General features: G+C 40.7%; 1 protein-coding gene across 2 annotated transcripts in view; it reads left to right on the forward strand.

Annotated features, from left to right (window-relative positions):
* The window catches only part of CR1 (complement C3b/C4b receptor 1 (Knops blood group)), a 107236-nt gene that overhangs the window by 40686 nt on the left and 47963 nt on the right, over nucleotides 1-18587 (forward strand). For both annotated transcript variants that reach the window (XM_032467077.1, XM_032467078.1), the window contains 10 exons: nucleotides 573-658; nucleotides 2560-2958; nucleotides 4728-4830; nucleotides 6065-6150; nucleotides 7988-8206; nucleotides 10219-10398; nucleotides 11000-11099; nucleotides 14199-14284; nucleotides 16186-16584; nucleotides 18355-18457. In XM_032467077.1, coding sequence (XP_032322968.1) covers nucleotides 573-658; nucleotides 2560-2958; nucleotides 4728-4830; nucleotides 6065-6150; nucleotides 7988-8206; nucleotides 10219-10398; nucleotides 11000-11099; nucleotides 14199-14284; nucleotides 16186-16584; nucleotides 18355-18457 — 1761 coding nt within the window. The remainder of the gene's footprint in view (nucleotides 1-572; nucleotides 659-2559; nucleotides 2959-4727; nucleotides 4831-6064; nucleotides 6151-7987; nucleotides 8207-10218; nucleotides 10399-10999; nucleotides 11100-14198; nucleotides 14285-16185; nucleotides 16585-18354; nucleotides 18458-18587) is intronic.

Below are 18587 nucleotides of genomic sequence, written 5' to 3' on the forward strand. Positions count from 1 at the left end.
ATGACAAAAGCAAGATCAAACACATGATTTAGGTCAGTAAAGGTGGATAGTTTAATCTCCTTGTTGTAAAACAGAAACTTCCAAATAGAATCAGAAGCTTCACAATCTAGACATATTCACAAGATACATGCCTAAACTAAGATGACATAACAGGGTTAATATACAGCGTGTGTGTGTGTATGTGTGTGTGTGTGTGTGTGTGTGTGTGTATCAGGAAAATACAAAATGAATTTAAATGGCAACAAAAATAAGAGGGGAAAACCCAGATGTTAAGAAGAAAATAATCAGACAGGTCTGTAAAGGGATTGTTTTATTTTGGTACTTCATTGAATCCAAAATGAAACCAAGAAATTAAGAAGCAGTGGGAGCCATGAGCAGTTAGAAAGGCAATATTCCTTTCAATAGTGAGAGAATAGAAAAACAGATGTAGGAAAGCCAGATAAAATGGATGGAGTTTAGGCGCGTCCCTGGACTTCTCTCAGATTGGAGCCTTTCGGCTGTGCCATGCAGGCGAGCTGAGCAAGTTGATGGGATGTGTAGAGCACAGTGATCTTTCCCTTTTTTGCTTTTAGGTATCGACTCATTGGTCACTCATCTGCTGAATGTATCATCTCAGGCTATTCTGTCATTTGGGAGACGGAGCCACCAGTTTGTGAACGTGAGTTGAAATCTCTTTCCCCGTTTATCCCGTGGTCAATCCTAGAGCTGCCCCCTAGAATTACAAGGAACACATTTCATCCCTCTTGGCAACGGGATCCTCCTGATGGTATTTGAAGAAAACACTCATATCCTTCAAAGTGTTCACGATGTTTCAAGCTTCTAGTTCCTCCTGGTTTTTCCTTATCCTGGGGAATCATTTATTTTATTTAGTTTAAACAGTCGTGTTGAACTCAATTCGAACAGCCCCAAGTGTCCCTTTGTTGGTTGAACACCTTCCAGTTGAAGGTGACTCTCTTTACTGAAGTAAAGGAGCACAACATTGGTGAAGGTGCCCTGCGTCTTCTCTGTCAACTCTTACTCCCAGGTCATGTGTTCAAGTCCTGGGCCCTCCCTGCTTTCTTCTCTGTCTGAACAGTGACAAGCCATGTTTCCTACAAGCTGTTTGGGCTATGAGATTCCTACACTGTGAGGCACTTAGAGGAGGGAGCAGCTGCAAATTCACAAAGAACATAAAGAGGCTGTAACGCTGGGTTTGGTGCTAATCTGAAGAATTCAACATTCTCCAACCCAACTGGTAGTAGGACTAGTGGTAAGAAACTTTCTCACAGGCCAGTACCAAATATGCATCAGAAACTTTAAGGAATAACATGACTTTAATCCTGAAATTCTACAATTTGGCTTACTCTTAAAAGAAAGTAGTCACCGCAGGTTTTGGCCAGGATTAATGTACAGGTGTTACCTACGTTATTATTTATTATGGTGAAAAACTCAAAGAATCCGTATGTGGTGCCTGTTCCAAATAATGTTCTGGAAATAATCTGATAAAAGGAACAAGGCACGTGATCTATTAAAAAAAGAAAGATTAAAATATGCCCGAATGGATATAGACAAGAGAGAGAAATCTTCCAAATGGAATCAGAAAGCACATTCTTACTCTGAAGCATTACTCACCTAACAGAGATACCGTAGAAATAGCGAAGTGCAGGCGTGTGTATTAAAGATTACACATTAAGTAGTTAACAGTGGTTCTTTCTAGCAATGGGCTAAAAGGTGATTGACATTTGTATTTTACAAATTTTCTACAAGAAATATGCATCTTCTGAAATTTGCTTTTAAAAGTTATAATAAATAAGTCAATAAGTATCTACTTAAGGTATCTGTCATAGAGATAGAAATATTTGGGTGCTCTGGAATGATTTTAAATGCCTAGGATTTATCTGTTACTTGCATATTAGGTTAAATTTGTCTGTAAAAAGACTTGTGCTTCATATCTTGTTACTAGCAGTGTTTTTGATGTTTTTTTTCCTGCTTCTTCAATATGCTGCCTCTTCTCAAGTCTGTATTGTCAAAATATAACTTTATTTCTAGTATTCTCATTTTCAGATTCATTAGCATAGAATAAAACAGATGTTCAGTTATTTTTATTCCTTCTGAATCTCTGACTGGTCTGCCATGTGTATTTTGTATGCTTGTGCTCTATCTATTTTGTGTTAGTTGTGCTTGAGCTTTGGATTTTATGTATTTGATAATCCATATTCCATGCTGTACCTCAGTAATAACCAATTGAATAAATACCAATGCCTTCAACAGAGAGAGAATTAAATTTAAAAAGGAATTCAGTGATATGTAAAAGTTCTCACTTACAATGAAAAGTATATGGACGGTAATAATATGTGAGTACATTTACTGAAATAATATTCAGAAGAGCAGGAGTCATGATATTGTGGTTAGCTAGTCTGCAGTTGTGTGAACAGATGTCTGTATATTAGCCAAGAGAAGAGAAGAGCAGAAGTGTTCTGAACATTGTCATTTGGGTCATTTTTCTAAGTGGTTAGCAAAAGTCATGATTGAATACAAGTTTAAGGAATTGGGGTTTTAACTTGCTGTCCCTTTTCCCAGGTATTCTTTGTGGGCCACCCCCAGCCATCGCCAACGGAGACTTTGTCAGCACCAGCAGAGAATATTTTCCATATGGAACGGTGGTGACCTACCGTTGCAACCTTGGAGAGAGAAAGAGGAAGCTGTTTGACCTCGTGGGTGAGCCGTCCATATACTGCAGCAGCGAGGACAATCAAGTTGGCATCTGGAGCGGCCCTCCCCCTCGCTGCATTATGCCTAACAAGTGCACGCGTCCAGAAGTTGAAAACGGCATCATGATGTCTGAGAACAGAAGCTTATTCTCCTTACATGAAATGGTGAGGTTTGCGTGTCAGCCTGGCTTTACCATGAAAGGACCCTCCACTGTTCAGTGCCAAGGCCAAGACCAGTGGGTGCCGGGGCTGCCCAGATGCTCCAGGGGTGAGTCTGACTGAGGCTTTGAAGAGGCCCCCAGATGACAGGAGTTGTAGGAGGATGAGGAGATTAGTGCTTGTTCTGGGGGAAGGATGTGTGGTGAGCGGTGTGAGTACATTTGGGGAGAGGCAGCATGAAATTAAGGGGACGTGTGTGCGTGTACGGACGTGTGCACTCGTGTGTATGTGCCTTCATTTGAGAAGCAAGATTTAATTCATCAAGGAAGGGGACATTAGGGCCTCTCCTACTGACCAATTCTCTAGACACAAGACCAGCTCCGTTATTTCTCAGTTATACTGAAGAATCATGAGAACTCTCTGGTTAGTCCTGTGATAATCTTGCCCACTCTTTAAAACATGCCTTTAAATTGTGTGATTCTTACATCGATGTGACAATGAGATTAGCTTAACTTTACAGAGGTTTAAGAAATTACCTAAATTACGTGCTTCTAAGTGGCTTACCCAGGAGCAGGCTGCATTGTGTTGGCGCAGAGGCGGGATGCTCTGCTTCTTGCCACAGCATTTATCACAGAAAGAAACTGACATAAGAAGAAAGATAACACAGCCTCCGAATAGGAACAAGGCTCTCAGAGGTTGTCAGTTCTGCTCCACCTCCTACATTTTATCACTAGAAATCTGAAAAAGAAAGCGAAAGTAACTTGCTGAAAATTCAACAGATTTTCATTCCTCTTAATAGATATAGATTAGGTTGAAGTTCAAATGAGGTCTGATGCCCGAGCACATACCCAAAGACTGTGAATGGAGGCAGGCACACCTTGAATCATTCACTCTGCAAGAAGTGTGCCCTCTCCTTTCACGGACCTGCTTGCTTAGAGGATTTTGTTTTTGACGGACAGTCTTGTCTTTGATGGACCGTCTTATGTCACACGAGCTGGATTAGGTTTGGATGGATAAATGTCGTGGCTGATACCTAGGGACAAGGATGGACCTTACAGTCTTTCCACCCACCCATCTCAGTCTCTTACAGCCACTGACAGAGCAACTGGGAAGAAAAAGAGCAGCCAGAGATATAAATGGAGATTGTCACTACACTTTGATCATAGAAGTGCAAGAAAAGATTAATGGGAAATCTGTTCAATATTTTGAGTCTCAGGCAAACTTCTCATTACCTGAAAGGTGACGCTGTGAACTAGATTGCTTTTCTAGCAAATATGTGGGTGGGGTAGAAGCCCACCAAAACTATTAACTCTAGACTAGGTAGCAGCAGTGGTAGAAAGAAGCCCATGCCTGGTTGACTTAAAATCATTTTAGAACTTGTCTTGGGAAGAATGGGTTCTACCTTTCTAGCCCTCAATTTCTGTGAGGTCATTGGCTACCCCTCTTCCCTGATCTTTATTTCCACAGAGAAAAAAAGGGTTTCCTGATTATCACTAGACTTTGTTAGATCTGATCTGTTTAATCATGGAACTTTAACTCCTTGGAAGAGTTCAAATTTTGGAAAATATATTTCCCTATAACTGACGGGTACTTGACTGTTCTTTCCAAGTATGTCAGCCACCTCCCCAAATCCTGCATGGTCATCACAGCCCAAACGACAAGGATGACTTTTCCGCTGGGCAGGAAGTGTTCTACAGCTGTGAGCCCGGCTATGATCTCATAGGGGCTGCTTCTCTGCACTGTACGCTCCAGGGAGACTGGAGCCTGGCAGCCCCCACGTGTGCAGGTGCCGACATGCTCAGCCGCTCCGACAAATTTAGGTTTTGTCTTATTGTCTAAGCACCAGTGTTATGCCTGTATGTTCTTCTTTTTCTCCAGTCAAATCATGTGCTGCCTTGTTGGACCAGCTCCCTAATGGCCGAGTGCTAGTTCCACTTAATCTCCAGCTTGGGGCAAAAGTGTCCTTCGTTTGTGATGAGGGGTGAGTGTGAGGTTGTGTGGCCTGCTGGACACTGAAATTGGGGTTATTTTAAAAAGGGAAGGTTTAGCGTGACTTAAGAAGGGAGTCATTCAAGGATGTTAACATTGGGGAGTGCATTTGGGAAGTAAGAGTAAAGAACAGATGGAACTAATAGCTAATAAGGAAAAATGGAGACATGTATTACACGGCAGGTTCAAAGACCAATACCATCACTAGGTATGAGTACATATAGGCGGCACGTAGAGGGAGGAAATCACATGTACCAAGCAGGAAAGTAAAAAGGGTAATGTGGAGAGTTCCAAAAAAGTTTGATATGTGACAAAAAGCTGATTACAAATAGCTAAGATCATTTAAGAATTATTTCTGAAAAATTTTTAGCTATCAAAAGTGAATTTTGTAATAGGAGTGAAAGGATGAGAACAAGCTTTTCTTTATCCAGTCATGTGTCACCTGGTTAGTAATGGGCCAAGGGCTCTGAACTGAGATCATGGTGGCTGATGTTAATGTTTCCAGAGGGCATTAACTTGTTTATGTGAACCTCAGGCCCTTTACAGTGTGCAAATGTCTACATGGAAATTCTTAAACATGAGCAAGAAAGCACCCAATCTCAAAATGTCCCACAGAGTCCTTGGCAGGCATGAAATACAAGCACCCAAGAAAAATTTAGGAGCCATCAGGATCCAACGTACATTGAGAGTTTTGGATGACTACCTGCCAAAGTCCTTTCCAATCTCCTTTTATTTCCCCTCTGGATGAGTCACACTTCCATAGCCCAACATGCTGTTGTGAGCCTTCTGAATAAACATCTCTTAAATGTAGACACAAAAGAACAATCATTCTTCTGTTTCCAGTTAATCTCTGCTCTTCCAGTTCATACTGGGAGCTGTGTTACTGGCTGTTCCAGTGTCAGCACTGGGAGGCTGTTGCATTTTGATAGTGACCATGAGTACATTTATCACCTTTATTCGGGAATGACTAGCAGGGATTGAATTATCTGAGTCTAGAACCAGAATGTAGGAGATGGCAGCCTACTTCAATTTAGTCCAAGACTCTATTATTATGTGACCAAGTGATTGTGCTTTGCCATTCTCCTTCAGTGGAGGCTGTGACTTTCCCAGATTGATGTGGCCTCTGGCAACTACTGGTTTCAGGTCCTCCAAATGCTGAGTTTTTTGCAAACAGGATGGCATTTTGGCTGAGGAACTCACCTATTCACAACCATTATTTTCCTTAGATTCCAGTTAAAAGGCAGTTCTGCTAGTTACTGTGTCTTGGTTGGAACGGAAAGCCTTTGGAACAGCAGTGCTCCTGTGTGTGAGCGTGAGTAGAGGGGCTGGCACCTCATGCCAATCTCTCCCTTTGATCTGTTTGGTAATTTGAGGCATGGCTTCATTAGCGTTTGATTCTAATCTGAATTATTGATGAATAGTATCACATATTTCAGTAGTATTTTAGTGTGAGTCAGTGTGTAGTGATGTACTTTGCTATGCATCACATGTTTTGGGAACCATCTAATCAGTATCAGTCATTTTGAATTTTGTCTTCTTTGTCATAACTCCTGCTGGGGTTGCCTCTAGGTCAGGAGACATTAATAATGTAAAGTGTTGGCAATTATTTTCTTTTTCGTACTTTCCTTCTTTATTTTTCTTTTTTCCATTAAGTGGAGTCATTCTACATTTTTTTATATTGGCAAATATACAAATAAGAAACATTCATTCATTTAATCATTTATTAAACACATACTATGTGCTTGATGTTTTTCTAGGCATTGGTGTTATAGCAATGAACATGATGAGCGAATTTTTTGTCCACATGTTATTTCTGGTCAAGTGGAGAAATCGAGAAGCAAAAAAAGAAAAAAAAAAAAAAAACGAAAGACAACATCATTGCTATGGAAATGATAGATCACACAACATAGGAGTGAGGGGAAAGTGGAAACGTCATTACACAGAGTGAACAGTTACGATTCCTTAAACACTCAAAACATGTATCTAAATAAATTATGCTGAAGATTCAGATAATTACCCCATTAAAAACTGAGAGTTTCCTATAGGCAATGCCACTAGTGATTTCTCCTAATCTACCCATTTGTATTTTCCCAATGGAAGATAGGACTTTGCTTCACCTCTTGATCCTAAAGACTGGAAACTATAAATATACTTAAACAATCAAATGTTACTAAAATGTTCATGTTGCTGGAAAACTACTCAGTCATCCTCTGCTGTGTTGTGTAGCAAAACTTTCTTTAAAAAACAAATCTTTTAGAGACCCTTGCTCTTCATGAAACTCGGCATCCACTGACGTATCATGACAAATGGTTGTCCTACTGCCGTGTGTTAGAGCTCAGCTATTGAGTGGACTCTACCTCTTATTATTCATGACTCTTTCTAGTTTGAGTAGCTCCTTCCAAATCCCAAGCCCAGTTAGAAGCACCAGTTAGAAGTGAGGGAGGAACCGTTTTAAACACACAAGCAGATCCTAGAAAACAGTAACAATTTGACGTTGGACAGAAAGTTAGAAAAAAATAATAACTCATAAACAAATATGCGTATGAAGAAACAAGGCAGTCTGAGCCACTCAGAATATTTACAATGAACCATACATGTTTCCACTCATTGTGACAGCACGTCCATGATAATCAAGATTGATGGTCAGTTTCCATAAGTCATAAAGGAAAGGTTTCAAGTCTGTAAGGTGATGAGCACACATGGAATACACTGTAGAGCTGTTTGCAGAGAATGTAAGCTCCTTGGAGGACAAGAATTTATCAGCGCCCTTTGCTGTGTATCCCCAGGGCCCTGATGAGAGGCTGACACAGAACAAGTGCTCAATTAATATACGTTGAGTAAATGAATTAGTTACCTTCCAATAGGTTATTTTTTCTTCTTTAACAGTTTTGATAATTAACAGTGCCAAGTTTCTATTCTGCAGAAAATTAAAGGTCTGAAAGATTGGGATAGCCAAAATTTTGGACCTTTTCATTAAAAAAAAAAAAAAGACTGAAATCTCATTTCATTTTGTCCATCTCATCAAAGGCCTTACGGACCATGTCATAGCCTTCGTGTCTTTAGGTAGCACCAACCTTAGCACCCTATGTCTGTAGCGTACCTCTGGTGAGACTCTTCAGTGAAACTTAAAGCTTTTGTCTTCTTTCCAGAAATTTTGTGTCCAAATCCTCCAGACATCCTTAACGGGAGACACACAGGAAACCCTCTGGAAGTCTTTCCTTTTGGAACAGAAGTGACTTATACGTGTGACTCGCACCCAGAGACGGGGGTGATCTTCAGCCTCACTGGGGAGAGCACCATCCGCTGCACCAGTGATGGTCACGGGAACGGGATTTGGAGCAGCCCTGCCCCTCGCTGTGAACTTCCTGGTCAGTGCTCACTGCCCCACATTCCAAATGGCTTTGGAATATCTAAACCAGACTCTAAATTTCTGTCATATAATGTTGTGTTTATTTGTGCTCCTGAACCAATTAAATGCCAAATCACTAACAAAATGTTTTGAGATACATGAACATGCAAGATTCTGATGATCTTTTTTCTAGAGGTCTGAGGTAAAGTGAGGGAAGCAGTGGCGGCTGGCTCTCTTCCTAATCAGAATTAGAAGGAAGGTGTTTTCAAAGCCTAAGCATTGAAAGCAAATACCTATGAGCCTTAACTGGACCATGCTATATCATTTCACAGGATCTGGAGAGAAGCACAGGCCAGCAGAGAACAAAATCTGCCAAAATGGCTTTTAATAACCTGTTTGACCTGAGACCACTGTGCACTGTCTGTGAACATCGGGCTGCATCGTAGTCCCCTACAAAAATTCCTTTAGCCAACTTGGGTTAACTTCTAAGATAAAGTGAAGCTTACTTGCTCCTTAGCCCCATACTAATTTAACCATTGATATCTTCCCACTTTGATGGAACAAAGATCAAAGGATTGTGAACGCTAAGGAAAAGTGCAAAATAGAGTGTGTATTTCTAAGGCCTGCAGAAGGTTTCCTAAGACACCCGACAGAGCTAAGACACGCACACCAGAATGTAAAGTTGGGAAGGAGAGAGTACGTTGTAGAAGTGACCCTGGTCCTGGCATAACAGACTGACCCCTGGGGAACTCTGAGAGACAAGAGCAGTTCTAGAGAAAAAGGGACCAAGTGCAGACACTCAGAAGGTATTTTTTGCCCTCACTTTCCTTCTCTACCACCATGGCTTCAACACAGGTGTCCCTCTGGGCCTCTTGACAAATGCAGAGACCTGTCAGATTCACTGAATCAACAGCCAGAGGCAATCTTCTCCTAAGTTCTATGATTTTTTTTTTCCCCACCAGAACCCTATCGTGAGATGGCAGCTGTAGTTTTATCAGCTAGAATTTTACATGGAGACCTGCCAGACCATCTTCATGTGTGATTTAGCCTTAGCTGGTAGGTTTTAGTCGTAAAGGGGGATTCCTTTTACTAGAAGCCATTACAGCTAAAATTCAACGTCAAAAATAAAAGGGAACCAGGTAAAGTAGATGAATGAGTTTCCTGTGATGACACGTTGAAATTAAGCACATTTTCAGTGAGGTAAAGTATTAAACTGTATTAAAGGGATGAGAAACTGTTTTTCAAATCTTGACACGGAGAACTGTCTGGATGCAAAATTGGCTCTAGTATAACTTTTACTATTTGGAGAGATATTTGAAAGGAAGGTGGAGGACAGCTACAGAAGAAATTAAAGGAGAAGTTATTGTCAAAACCAAAAAGGAAACAACTTCTATTTTTCCAAACCTATGCACTTTTTACATTTCATTCTACTTGAATCCACAGCGAGTCTGTACTCCTCAAGCTTAGAGCTATAATTTATAGGGGCCGGGAACTCCACCTAGAATCACATTCAACATACACTTCTAACAGTGTTTTCTTATAATAAGAACTGTACTTTCTGTTTCTTTGTTTTTTCTTTGAAGAGATGCTCCTTTTTCTACATTGTGTTGACATGGTCGGCTTGAAAATCAGACCTAGAAAGTTGGTGGTTGCTTCCTAATTGTAAGAAATACACACCTTGAGGTGCCCATTCATGCTCCTAAGCCCCCCAGTGGAGTCTGAGGCACTGAAGTACAAGGAAACCAGACAGGAACCCTGGGCGGAAGCACTCTTTCTGGCTCCGTAAAAATGTGGAAAATTGAACTGGTGCTGTGTTTTACAGTAAATTGTATGCGTAAAATGCCCAGAGAGCAAGAGTGCTCCAGATAGTTTCTTTCCTCATGGACACGTGCTCAAGGATCTTTCTCTCCGAAGGTCACAAGGAAATCACCGTTCCAAATCTGACATCACATCTAACAAGAAAAAGACAAGTAAGAATGGTATCGGGTACCTTTTTGTTCACTCTGATGTTCTTGATTTCTTGGTCTCTAGGTCGCTGTACCGCCCCAGATCCTTTTCAGTTTGCCAAGTTGAAAATCCCAACCAATGAATCTGAGTTTCCCATTGGGACCTCTTTAAAGTATGAATGCCGCCCTGAGTACCGCAGGTACTCATTCTCTATCACGTGTCTAGCAAACCTCACGTGGTCCAGTGTCAAAGATGTCTGTAAACGTGAGTAAACCCTGCCTTGGAGCAGTCCCACATTTATCAAAGTATCTGTAGTATCTTACTTTTTTTTTTTAACCCAATTTCAAAATAAGAAAAGTCTATTCGTTAAACTTGTTCAGATAGGTGAGTGTAAGACTTAGTCTTGTAGGTCATCCTGAAATATTGGTTGAAATATTTATGTCATTAGAATGTTTCAAGGAATATTTGTGTGTGGGAAAAGTCCATCTTTTATGGGGAAGTAAATATTGAATTACTCCAAATCAGGAAACAGAATTTCAGGAGACATAAACTGCTTGAATAAGAAGGTAAGAGAAAAATTTTTATACTGGTGGGATACAAACTCACACATAACGTTAATAGTTTGATAAAAGATTTGAGGCAAATATAAGATAGATCTGGAAAGGAGGTATTTCTAGTGTGGTGCTTGGGAAGTGGCTGATCCTGAGGAGTCTGGTGATGTTCCTCAAGGTGAGAAAAATGTGCGGATCCCTCAGAATTGCGGACACTGTTCGGGAAGCTGCAGTCAGGTGGGGACTAATGTGTTATGGACCAACAAAAGTTCAGACAATTCTTCCTGGCTCCAAAACTCTGTTTCTTTTTCAAGGAAAGTCATGTGAAACTCCTGCAGATCCTGTGAATGGCATGGTGCACATAGACACAAACACCCAGTTTGGATCCAGAATTATGTATACTTGTAATAGAGGGTGAGTTGACAGCAACATCTCTTGGGTCAAGAGTTGCAGAACAGCAATACTACCTTCGGGCCACATCTCAGAAAGGAAAGCTAGGCTGTTACCATCTGCTCTTAAAAAGCTAGAATACAGGCGTTTAACTCCTGATTGAAATGAACAACGTTACAGGAGGATTCGAGGGATAATCTGCATTCTTGCTGGAAACCAGGGCAGTGCATAGAAGAAGAGCGAGGTATTCACCAGGTAGAAAGGAGGAGGGTGGACGGAGGGCATAGTCAAAGCATACGAAATCCCTGACCCAGGACAGATACTGAAGGAAGGGGAGGCCATGGAGCAACCAGATGAGAAAGCACATCTTAAAGGTAGATTCACTATGGGTCTGGCATGGCTGCCATAACAAAGTATGACAAACTGGGTGGCTTAGGGCAACCTCAAAAATTTATATTCTCATAGTTATGAAGGAAATCAAGGTGTCAACAGGATGTACTCCCTCCAAAGCCCCGAGGCAGTTTCCCTCCTTGCCTCCTGCATCTCATGGGAGTCTCAGACCTTCCTTGGCATGTGGCACTGCCTCTCTAATTTTTGCCTCCATCTTCCATGGCCATCTTCACCCTGTCTCTGTCCTCGCATGGCATTGTCCTCTCTGTGTGGTCCATGTCCAAAGTTCTCTCTTTTTAAAAGTATGCCAGTCATATTGGATATGGGCCCACCCTAATGACCTTATCTTAATGTGATGTTATCTTCAAGACCCTATTTCCAAATAAGGTCACATTCCTGGGGGTTTCACGTCAAGGCTTCTACATACCTTTTTGGGGAGCACTAGTCTACCCATAACAGAGCCCCCTGTGAAAATGTCAGGTTTAAAGGGTACCCTGGGCAGCAGTCCCACCTTCCATGCTTAGTCTTGCTCAGCACACAGTGGAGTTTCAGCCTCTCACCCAATGTGAGCATCTGAGCCAGATAGAGAATACAGGACAAATGTGTACTGCCATGATAAACACGGAAAAGAAACTTGTACCTTCAGTATATTTGCAAAAGAAGGTGTAACAGATGGTAGTACCTATAATCTATCAGAGTAAAATTAGAGTAAATCTATATACTTGTTACTGCTCTGAGCTTTTCTGAGTGCAATCTGTCATTTAATGACTGTGTCCTTTTTATCCTGTAATACTGAGTAAGGGTGAACATCTCTGTGGTATTAGAGAAAAAACCATAGAGCTTATGATATGTTGCAGGAAATTACTGTAAAAAAGATCAATGTGAAAAAATGAGAAGGTATCTCCGCTTATAAATTAGAATTACTTTCAAGAAATAGGTGGAACTTTTAGAACAATCTCCTGTTTACATATTGAGCCAGATTCAGTTGCACACTGCTTCTGTGAAGCTAGTTAGAAAATTGAGAATGTTTGCATATGAATTAAAAGTACAATTGTCAAACTAAAAAAATCTGTGATAAACACACTGAATATATAGAAAATTAAGGAGAATGCAAGAAGAAAAATTAATCAAATTCTCCCAGAATTCAGTAGAATAGGATAAAGGAAAGGGGGGAAAAGAAGATATGTGTTAAAGAGAATGAGGATTTAAATTCCACGTAACAAAAGTTGCAGAAGAGGAAACAATAAGCCCATAGCATTCCCACAACTAAAGAATGTCCTTTTGTATTTCAGAGAAAACACCACCACCAAAATAAACCTTCAAGAACACAGAAAGGAAATTAATAAATTTGTAAAAAGCCGACAAAAGAAATTAATTTATGCTGACATCACATTGATCTTTCACATGGCTAAACCGCCGAAGATAGATTTCCTCATGAGCCAACCTGGTAGTCACGTCAAGGGGCTCCAGATGTACATTCAGTATAAACAAGGTCCCCAGACCACACCTGTATACTTTCCAGGAAGCATACTTGTGGAGAAATAGAAAAAAGATAAACTCAGGCAGTCCACAAGCATTGAAAAAAAAGGGAGAATGATAAGTACCAGTGAGGCAGAATATTGGCCAAAACAAAAAAGGCAAAACCAAATTTTAAGAAACATGATCAAATATTTTAACAAAGTAATAAAACTAAGTATAACGACAGAATGAGTTGGTACAAGGAAAAACATTTCTATGTAATCATAAAGTAATTAGAATTTGTACAGTCATAGAGCATATCCACAAAACTAGAAAAATGGGAGAAAGCAAGAAAACAAGCTAGATTTCTATTAAAGAGGAAAGGGGCAGATTATAGTTACTTTGACACCAAAATTGAGAAAATTGGTTTAAATTCATGCATCGTGTATACATATAGCACATGCATATGAAATGAAAATTATATTTATTTATTTATTTTAACATTTCCTTATTGAGAAACTTTTAAAGGAACATTAGGTATTTAGCTTCCAAATTATTACAGCACTCAAAAGATGTTCAACTCTCTGTTTCATGTAGCAAATGAGGGGGAAGGGAAAGCAATAACAGAGATTATATCTGTCTGTTCTGTCAGAAATGTTTGGGGCAGACATCCTTACCATTGGACGTTATGAAGGAGGCAGTGATGACAAAAGCAAGATCAAACACATGATTTAGGTCAGTAAAGGTGGATAGTTTAATCTCCTTGTTGTAAAACAGAAACTTCCAAATAGAATCAGAAGCTTCACAATCTAGACATATTCACAAGATACATGCCTAAACTAAGATGACATAACAGGGTTAATATACAGCGTGTGTGTGTGTATGTGTGTGTGTGTGTGTGTGTGTGTGTGTATCAGGAAAATACAAAATGAATTTAAATGGCAACAAAAATAAGAGGGGAAAACCCAGATGTTAAGAAGAAAATAATCAGACAGGTCTGTAAAGGGATTGTTTTATTTTGGTACTTCATTGAATCCAAAATGAAACCAAGAAATTAAGAAGCAGTGGGAGCCATGAGCAGTTAGAAAGGCAATATTCCTTTCAATAGTGAGAGAATAGAAAAACAGATGTAGGAAAGCCAGATAAAATGGATGGAGTTTAGGCGCGTCCCTGGACTTCTCTCAGATTGGAGCCTTTCGGCTGTGCCATGCAGGCGAGCTGAGCAAGTTGATGGGATGTGTAGAGCACAGTGATCTTTCCCTTTTTTGCTTTTAGGTATCGACTCATTGGTCACTCATCTGCTGAATGTATCATCTCAGGCTATTCTGTCATTTGGGAGACGGAGCCACCAGTTTGTGAACGTGAGTTGAAATCTCTTTCCCCGTTTATCCCGTGGTCAATCCTAGAGCTGCCCCCTAGAATTACAAGGAACACATTTCATCCCTCTTGGCAACGGGATCCTCCTGATGGTATTTGAAGAAAACACTCATATCCTTCAAAGTGTTCACGATGTTTCAAGCTTCTAGTTCCTCCTGGTTTTTCCTTATCCTGGGGAATCATTTATTTTATTTAGTTTAAACAGTCGTGTTGAACTCAATTCGAACAGCCCCAAGTGTCCCTTTGTTGGTTGAACACCTTCCAGTTGAAGGTGACTCTCTTTACTGAAGTAAAGGAGCACAACATTGGTGAAGGTGCCCTGCGTCTTCTCTGTCAACTCTTACTCCCAGGTCATGTGTTCAAGTCCTGGGCCCTCCCTGCTTTCTTCTCTGTCTGAACAGTGACAAGCCATGTTTCCTACAAGCTGTTTGGGCTATGAGATTCCTACACTGTGAGGCACTTAGAGGAGGGAGCAGCTGCAAATTCACAAAGAACATAAAGAGGCTGTAACGCTGGGTTTGGTGCTAATCTGAAGAATTCAACATTCTCCAACCCAACTGGTAGTAGGACTAGTGGTAAGAAACTTTCTCACAGGCCAGTACCAAATATGCATCAGAAACTTTAAGGAATAACATGACTTTAATCCTGAAATTCTACAATTTGGCTTACTCTTAAAAGAAAGTAGTCACCGCAGGTTTTGGCCAGGATTAATGTACAGGTGTTACCTACGTTATTATTTATTATGGTGAAAAACTCAAAGAATCCGTATGTGGTGCCTGTTCCAAATAATGTTCTGGAAATAATCTGATAAAAGGAACAAGGCACGTGATCTATTAAAAAAAGAAAGATTAAAATATGCCCGAATGGATATAGACAAGAGAGAGAAATCTTCCAAATGGAATCAGAAAGCACATTCTTACTCTGAAGCATTACTCACCTAACAGAGATACCGTAGAAATAGCGAAGTGCAGGCGTGTGTATTAAAGATTACACATTAAGTAGTTAACAGTGGTTCTTTCTAGCAATGGGCTAAAAGGTGATTGACATTTGTATTTTACAAATTTTCTACAAGAAATATGCATCTTCTGAAATTTGCTTTTAAAAGTTATAATAAATAAGTCAATAAGTATCTACTTAAGGTATCTGTCATAGAGATAGAAATATTTGGGTGCTCTGGAATGATTTTAAATGCCTAGGATTTATCTGTTACTTGCATATTAGGTTAAATTTGTCTGTAAAAAGACTTGTGCTTCATATCTTGTTACTAGCAGTGTTTTTGATGTTTTTTTTCCTGCTTCTTCAATATGCTGCCTCTTCTCAAGTCTGTATTGTCAAAATATAACTTTATTTCTAGTATTCTCATTTTCAGATTCATTAGCATAGAATAAAACAGATGTTCAGTTATTTTTATTCCTTCTGAATCTCTGACTGGTCTGCCATGTGTATTTTGTATGCTTGTGCTCTATCTATTTTGTGTTAGTTGTGCTTGAGCTTTGGATTTTATGTATTTGATAATCCATATTCCATGCTGTACCTCAGTAATAACCAATTGAATAAATACCAATGCCTTCAACAGAGAGAGAATTAAATTTAAAAAGGAATTCAGTGATATGTAAAAGTTCTCACTTACAATGAAAAGTATATGGACGGTAATAATATGTGAGTACATTTACTGAAATAATATTCAGAAGAGCAGGAGTCATGATATTGTGGTTAGCTAGTCTGCAGTTGTGTGAACAGATGTCTGTATATTAGCCAAGAGAAGAGAAGAGCAGAAGTGTTCTGAACATTGTCATTTGGGTCATTTTTCTAAGTGGTTAGCAAAAGTCATGATTGAATACAAGTTTAAGGAATTGGGGTTTTAACTTGCTGTCCCTTTTCCCAGGTATTCTTTGTGGGCCACCCCCAGCCATCGCCAACGGAGACTTTGTCAGCACCAGCAGAGAATATTTTCCATATGGAACGGTGGTGACCTACCGTTGCAACCTTGGAGAGAGAAAGAGGAAGCTGTTTGACCTCGTGGGTGAGCCGTCCATATACTGCAGCAGCGAGGACAATCAAGTTGGCATCTGGAGCGGCCCTCCCCCTCGCTGCATTATGCCTAACAAGTGCACGCGTCCAGAAGTTGAAAACGGCATCATGATGTCTGAGAACAGAAGCTTATTCTCCTTACATGAAATGGTGAGGTTTGCGTGTCAGCCTGGCTTTACCATGAAAGGACCCTCCACTGTTCAGTGCCAAGGCCAAGACCAGTGGGTGCCGGGGCTGCCCAGATGCTCCAGGGGTGAGTCTGACTGAGGCTTTGAAGAGGCCCCCAGATGACAGGAGTTGTAGGAGGATGAGGAGATTAGTGCTTGTTCTGGGGGAAGGATGTGTGGTGAGTGGTGTGAGTACATTTGGGGAGAGGCAGCATGAAATTAAGGGGACGTGTGTGCGTGTACGGACGTGTGCACTCGTGTGTATGTGCCTTCATTTGAGAAGCAAGATTTAATTCATCAAGGAAGGGGACATTAGGGCCTCTCCTACTGACCAATTCTCTAGACACAAGACCAGCTCCGTTATTTCTCAGTTATACTGAAGAATCATGAGAACTCTCTGGTTAGTCCTGTGATAATCTTGCCCACTCTTTAAAACATGCCTTTAAATTGTGTGATTCTTACATCGATGTGACAATGAGATTAGCTTAACTTTACAGAGGTTTAAGAAATTACCTAAATTACGTGCTTCTAAGTGGCTTACCCAGGAGCAGGCTGCATTGTGTTGGCGCAGAGGCGGGATGCTCTGCTTCTTGCCACAGCATTTATCACAGGAAAGAAACTGACATAAGAAGAAAGATAACACAGCCTCCGAATAGGAACAAGGCTCTCAGAGGTTGTCAGTTCTGCTCCACCTCCTACATTTTATCACTAGAAATCTGAAAAAGAAAGCGAAAGTAACTTGCTGAAAATTCAACAGATTTTCATTCCTCTTAATAGATATAGATTAGGTTGAAGTTCAAATGAGGTCTGATGCCCGAGCACATACCCAAAGACTGTGAATGGAGGCAGGCACACCTTGAATCATTCACTCTGCAAGAAGTGTGCCCTCTCCTTTCACGGACCTGCTTGCTTAGAGGATTTTGTTTTTGACGGACAGTCTTGTCTTTGATGGACCGTCTTATGTCACACGAGCTGGATTAGGTTTGGATGGATAAATGTCGTGGCTGATACCTAGGGACAAGGATGGACCTTACAGTCTTTCCACCCACCCATCTCAGTCTCTTACAGCCACTGACAGAGCAACTGGGAAGAAAAAGAGCAGCCAGAGATATAAATGGAGATTGTCACTACACTTTGATCATAGAAGTGCAAGAAAAGATTAATGGGAAATCTGTTCAATATTTTGAGTCTCAGGCAAACTTCTCATTACCTGAAAGGTGACGCTGTGAACTAGATTGCTTTTCTAGCAAATATGTGGGTGGGGTAGAAGCCCACCAAAACTATTAACTCTAGACTAGGTAGCAGCAGTGGTAGAAAGAAGCCCATGCCTGGTTGACTTAAAATCATTTTAGAACTTGTCTTGGGAAGAATGGGTTCTACCTTTCTAGCCCTCAATTTCTGTGAGGTCATTGGCTACCCCTCTTCCCTGATCTTTATTTCCACAGAGAAAAAAAGGGTTTCCTGATTATCACTAGACTTTGTTAGATCTGATCTGTTTAATCATGGAACTTTAACTCCTTGGAAGAGTTCAAATTTTGGAAAATATATTTCCCTATAACTGACGGGTACTTGACTGTTCTTTCCAAGTATGTCAGCCACCTCCCCAAATCCTGCATGGTCATCACAGCCCAAACGACAAGGATGACTTTTCCGCTGGGCAGGAAGTGTTCTACAGCTGTGAGCCCGGCTATGATCTCATAGGGGCTGCTTCTCTGCACTGTACGCTCCAGGGAGACTGGAGCCTGGCAGCCCCCACGTGTGCAGGTGCCGACATGCTCAGCCGCTCCGACAAATTTAGGTTTTGTCTTATTGTCTAAGCACCAGTGTTATGCCTGTATGTTCTTCTTTTTCTCCAGTCAAATCATGTGCTGCCTTGTTGGACCAGCTCCCTAATGGCCGAGTGCTAGTTCCACTTAATCTCCAGCTTGGGGCAAAAGTGTCCTTCGTTTGTGATGAGGGGTGAGTGTGAGGTTGTGTGGCCTGCTGGACACTGAAATTGGGGTTATTTTAAAAAGGGAAGGTTTAGCGTGACTTAAGAAGGGAGTCATTCAAGGATGTTAACATTGGGGAGTGCATTTGGGAAGTAAGA

This window comes from Camelus ferus, chromosome 23 (genome assembly GCF_009834535.1).
Source record: "Camelus ferus isolate YT-003-E chromosome 23, BCGSAC_Cfer_1.0, whole genome shotgun sequence".
NCBI lineage: Eukaryota > Metazoa > Chordata > Mammalia > Artiodactyla > Camelidae > Camelus > Camelus ferus.